Here is a 5266-nt window from a genome sequence, read left to right as displayed (position 1 = left end):
TATTAATATTTTGTTATTTAAAGATGATGGTCTTTATGTATTACACAATGTAACTGACATGAACCACTTGTCAATGTCATGAAATGCCTATAGGTCTATCTATTGATAGATTTATAAGAGGTATTTAGGAAAGTTTTCTTTTTTTTTTTTTTTCCCATTATTGTAGGGAATTTCGTGAACAATTGTCAACTGCTATTTATGTTTTCCATTGTTCGTTAAAGTGCTTCTTTTCGATTATTTATCATTGCAGTGTATTGCCTGTTAATGAATGCTTGTTCAGTTGATCGTTCTGTCTGACTCTTTGAGATCTCATGGCCAGTAGCCTGCTAAGCTCGTCATCCATGGAATTTTTTTCAGGCAAGAATAGTTCAGTGGGTGCCATTTCCTCCTCCAGGGGATCTCCCCCACCTAGGGATTGAAGCTCCCTATCCTATGTCTCCTGCATTGGCAGGCTAATTCTTTACTACCAAGTCACCTACGTAGCCCTGTCTGTTCTTTACCATTTACTTATGTATAAGTATGCATAAAGTGTATACAATATGCTAAAAATTCTCCTCAATTATGAGACAGCAGTGTGTTTACTACCAAGTATAATGAGTTTAGAAGTCATAGTGCGAAAATACCCTTTTCTTTGAGAACTGACATGAGTTTAGAAAAAAATAATATGGTCTGACTGTATCTTTGAAGCTAGGCTATCCTAAAATTAATTTGGATTACATATGATTGCTCTTTCATTTTTAAAGAGTTCTATTTATTTAGCTTTTCAAATATTTTTAAGATCATCATTGGGAACATGTGTAATCCTGTTCAGCATGAATATGCATTTTGGTATAATACCATGTATTTGGCATGAAACAATTTATTTATGAATTGTAATTGATAGGATGCATATGGTTTTTATATTTTGTAGATGTGTCTCAAATACGTATGATCAAGAAATTACAGGCAAAAGGAAATAGTGGTAAAGAAGAAAGTTTTCAAAGAGTGATGTTTGGAACAGCCAAAAGCCATGAAATCGAAGATTTTTTCCTCAGGAAGGTACAAGAAAATATGCATGATTTTGAGTGTCTGTGGACAGATGATGAAAGAAATGACAGAGGAACGTCTACATCCCATAACAACAATCTCACCAATAGAAGAGATTATGATAGTAGAAGTGATGCAGGAAATAAGCCTGTTGAAAGGCATGGATCAAGCTTTCAGGATCAGTTGCAGATACTTGAATCTGAAGGGACAGTTTCTGAATGTAGTCAGGTTGTGGCGAATATCAACAGTAGCGCCTCAGGTTTACCACCTCAGAGAACTCATAGTGTCCGTAAAGGCAATTCTCATAAACAAGAGAGTGCTGTTATACATCCCTCAGAACTGGTACCAGACCAGGAAGCACACAAGAAAAACACTTACAGTTGTAATGAGTGTAACATAACTTTTCTTCAGGACTCAGAACTCACTAGACATCAAAGAATCCATACAGGAAGAAAAGCATATAAATGTAACATATGTTGTCAGGCTTTTAATGATAAATCGACCCTTATAGTTCATCAGAGAAATCATACTGGAGAAAAACCATATAAATGTGATGTATGTGGCCACTGCTTTAAACAGCATACACACCTTCAATATCATCGGCGAGTTCATACTGGAGAGAAACCATATAAATGTGATGTGTGTGGAAAGGCCTTTAGTCGAAAAGCAAGGCGTACAGTTCATCAGACCCTTCATACTGGAGAGAAACCATATACATGTGAAGTATGTGGCCATGGCTATACTCGAAGCACATATCTTGCAATTCATCAGAGGGTTCATACTGGAGAGAAACCATATAAATGTGATGTGTGTGGAAAGGCCTTTTTTGTAAGTGGAAGCCTTACATCTCATCGGAAAGTTCATACCAGAGAGAAACCATATAAGTGTGACGTATGTGGCAAGGCCTTTAGTGTAAATAGAAGACTTAAATCTCATCGGAATATTCATACTGGAGAGAAACCATATAAATGTGATGTATGTGGTAAGGCCTTTTGTGTAAATGGAAGCCTTACATCTCATCGGAAAGTTCATACCAGGGAGAAACCATATAAATGTGATGTATGTGGTAAGGCCTTTAGTGTAAATGGAAGCCTTACATCTCATCGGAAAGTTCATACCGGAGAGAAACCATATAAATGTGATGTATGTGGTAAGGCCTTTAGTGTAAATGGAAAACTTAAATCTCATCGGAATATTCATACTGGAGAGAAACCATACAAATGTAATGTATGTGGTAAGGCCTTTCGTGTAATTGGAGGCCTTACATCTCATCGGAAAATTCATACCGGAGAGAAACCATATAAATGTGATGTATGTGGTAAGGCCTTTAGTGTAAACGGAAAACTTAAATCTCATCGGAATATTCATACTGGAGAGAAACCATACAAATGTGATGTATGTGGTAAGGCCTTTCGTGTAAATGGAGGCCTTACATCTCATCGGAAAATTCATACTGGAGAGAAACCATATAAATGTGATGTATGTGGTAAGGCTTTTAGTGTAAATGGAAGACTTAAATCTCATCGGAATATTCATACTGGAGAGAAACCATATAAATGTGATGTATGTGGCAAGGCCTTTCGTGTAAATGGAGGCCTTACATCTCATCAGAAAATTCATACTGGAGAGAAACCATATAAATGTGATGTATGTGGCAAGGCCTTTAGTTTCAATGCAAGCCTTGCAGTTCATCGGAGAATTCATACTGGAGAGAAACCATATAAGTGTGTTGTGTGTGGAAAGGCCTTTAGACAAACTGCATCCTTTGCAGTTCACCGAAGAATTCATTCTGGAGAGAAACTGAGAGGGTAACATGCAGGAAGGACATGGGTCTCCAAACAGAGGAAATAGGCTGCAAGTGTCTTAAAACTCTGTGTTGCTATGATGACACCTGGTTCCACCTGAACTTAACTTTTCTCTAACCTCGAGCATTTTTCTTATGGAAATGTTTTTCTTAAGCTATGTTAATGAAACTATGTAATTGCTTTGGAATTGGCCTTTCTTCAGAATGATTCTTCCTAAGACTATCATCAGATTTGACTATCATCAAACCATGGGCTGATGATAGCTCAACAAAACAGTATTCGTATCAGTTGTTTTATGGCTGGGGGATGACACATCTCTTGCCATCCTATCTAAAAAATGCATATTGTGGGAGAGGGGCCTGCTGAAACTCCCTCAGCCTTGAGGTGTCTCTCTTATCTGATGAATAACTTTCCAACCTACATAAAACAGCTTGCTAAAACTAGCAGGGGGGCACTCTCCATCCCCCTTCTGATGTCTATGTCAGAAGCTTTCTCTATCCCTTTTTCACTTTAATAAAACTCTGCTACACAAAAGCTCTTGATTGATCAACCCTGGTCCCTGGTCCCAAAGCTAAATCTTCAGAGATCATGAATCCCACACTATTCATGATAAGTTATCAAAACCTTACAAATGTAAGAATTGTGACAAAGGTTTTAGTGCACAGTCAGCCTTAACTCACCATCGGGCAGTTCATCCAGGAGAGAAAGCATAGAAATGTGATGTATGGCTGGTGCTTGAAATGACCATCATAGGAAGCATCAGATTAAGTCATAGTGGAGAAAAACGTTACAAATGGAACAACTGTGAGAAACAGTGCGAATGTAATGAGTGTGGCAAAGTCTTTAGTTAGAATTCAGGCCTTCTAATTCATCAGAGTATTCATACTGTATAGAAAGCATACAAATGAAATGAATGTGGCAAAGCTTGTATTTCATGTTCAGCCTTAACTGACCATTAGGCAGTTCATACAGGAGAGAAACGAGGAAAAGTTAAAATTTTACCTCCTTCTCCTTCTGCCTCTGTAACTCAGCTTGCTTCTTGCAAACTCTAAATCACATAGGTCTCAGAAAGTGGGAACTCACAATACTAGTAACTGGAGCTTATCCCATTCACCCTTGTTTGGTGAATGGGATTCTCTGAATGTGAACTGGACTTCACATTCCAGGACGTCTGGCTCCAGGTCAGTGATCACACCATCATGATTATCTGGGTCGTGAAGATCTTTTCTGTACAGTTCTTCTGTGTATTCTTGCCACCTCTTCTTAATATCTTCTGCTTCTCTTAGGTCCATACCATTTCTGTCCTTTATCGAGCCCATCTTTGCATAAAATGTTCCCTTGGTATCTCTAATTTTCTTGAAGAGATCTCTAGTCTTTGCCATTCTGTTGTTTTCCTCTATTTCTTTGCATTGATCACGGATGAAGGATTTCTTATCTCTTCTTGCTATTCTTTGGAACTCTGCATTCAGATGCTTATATCTTTCCTTTTCTCCTTTGCTTTTCACTTCTCTTCACAGCTATTTTTAAGGCCTCCCCGGACAGCCATTGTGCTTTTTTGCATTTGTTTTCCATGGGGATGGTCTTGATCCCTGTCTCCTGTACAATGTCCCAAACCTCATTCCATAGTTCATCAGGCACTCTTATCTATCAGATCTAGGCCCTTAAATCTATTTCTCACTTCTACTGTATAATCATAAGGGATTTGATTTAGGTCATACCTGAATGGTCTGCAATCACCCTAGCCCCTGCAAACCTGCTTAATTATGCCTTTCCGTGTAGAAAAACTCTAACCCCTTTGTTCAGGGCTCAAGCCTTGGAGTGTTAACTCCTCTGGGCCCAGCAGCATAATAAACCTGAGTTCTCCAACCTCCCAAGTGTGGTGCTTGGTTTCTCAAGTACTGGTTTGTGCAGCATTTCTGGAGGCTCTAGCTAGATTCCACCCATACTGGCCTCTTGAGCTGCCAGATTTGTGGCTTGGCTGAGTCAGAGCAGAGGATCCCCGAGTTGAATCAGAAGGCGCACCACCTCCTCATTCCAGGTTCTCTTTTGGACCAGCATTCTGACTCCAGATGGCCAAACCCCAACTGGACTCACCAGGAATGGCCACAGGGTAAGGTAAGGCCACAGGGCCAGTCCCCAGTCAGGAGGTCCTACCCCAGTGGGTAGAAGAGGAGACAGATCACTTTGGGAAGGGAGTATCAGATAGGGAGACCTGGGAACTTGGGAAAAGGGACATATTGTGATAAACTGAGTGACTGTGTATGCATGATTGCTGACTGAAGGAAGTAAAACTGAGCTCCACAGTCCTCAGAGTACGGAGTCTGAGAGGGTCCAAAACCTGTGGTTCCATGACAACCTCATAAGGCTGAAAGGTGGTGCCAGTCTCTGGGGGATTTGATCCCTCCCTGTGAGGCTGGTCTAGGTCAGGGATTTAT

The 5266-nt window shown here is 39.9% G+C and overlaps 1 protein-coding gene across 1 annotated transcript; it reads left to right on the top strand.

The window, feature by feature from the left end:
- Nucleotides 1–739: 739 nt before the first annotated feature.
- On the top strand, nucleotides 740–3018 carry LOC104986898 (zinc finger protein 347-like). Its single transcript, XM_010837608.1, has one exon. It carries the CDS (start codon nucleotides 928–930, stop codon nucleotides 2836–2838), a length of 1911 nt encoding a protein of 636 aa, XP_010835910.1. The 5' UTR covers nucleotides 740–927; the 3' UTR covers nucleotides 2839–3018.
- The last annotated feature ends 2248 nt before the right edge of the window (nucleotides 3019–5266 follow it).

This window comes from Bison bison, unplaced genomic scaffold (assembly GCF_000754665.1).
Source record: "Bison bison bison isolate TAMUID 2011002044 unplaced genomic scaffold, Bison_UMD1.0 scf7180017845866, whole genome shotgun sequence".
Classification (NCBI taxonomy): domain Eukaryota; kingdom Metazoa; phylum Chordata; class Mammalia; order Artiodactyla; family Bovidae; genus Bison; species Bison bison.
Note: the sequence above shows the minus strand (reverse complement) of the source record. Positions and strands in the feature narration are given on the sequence as shown.

Excerpts from the sequence above, each read along its gene's own strand:
- LOC104986898 (XM_010837608.1), top strand. The coding sequence starts at position 928 with ATGATCAAGAAATTACAGGCAAAAGGAAATAGTGGTAAAGAAGAAAGT.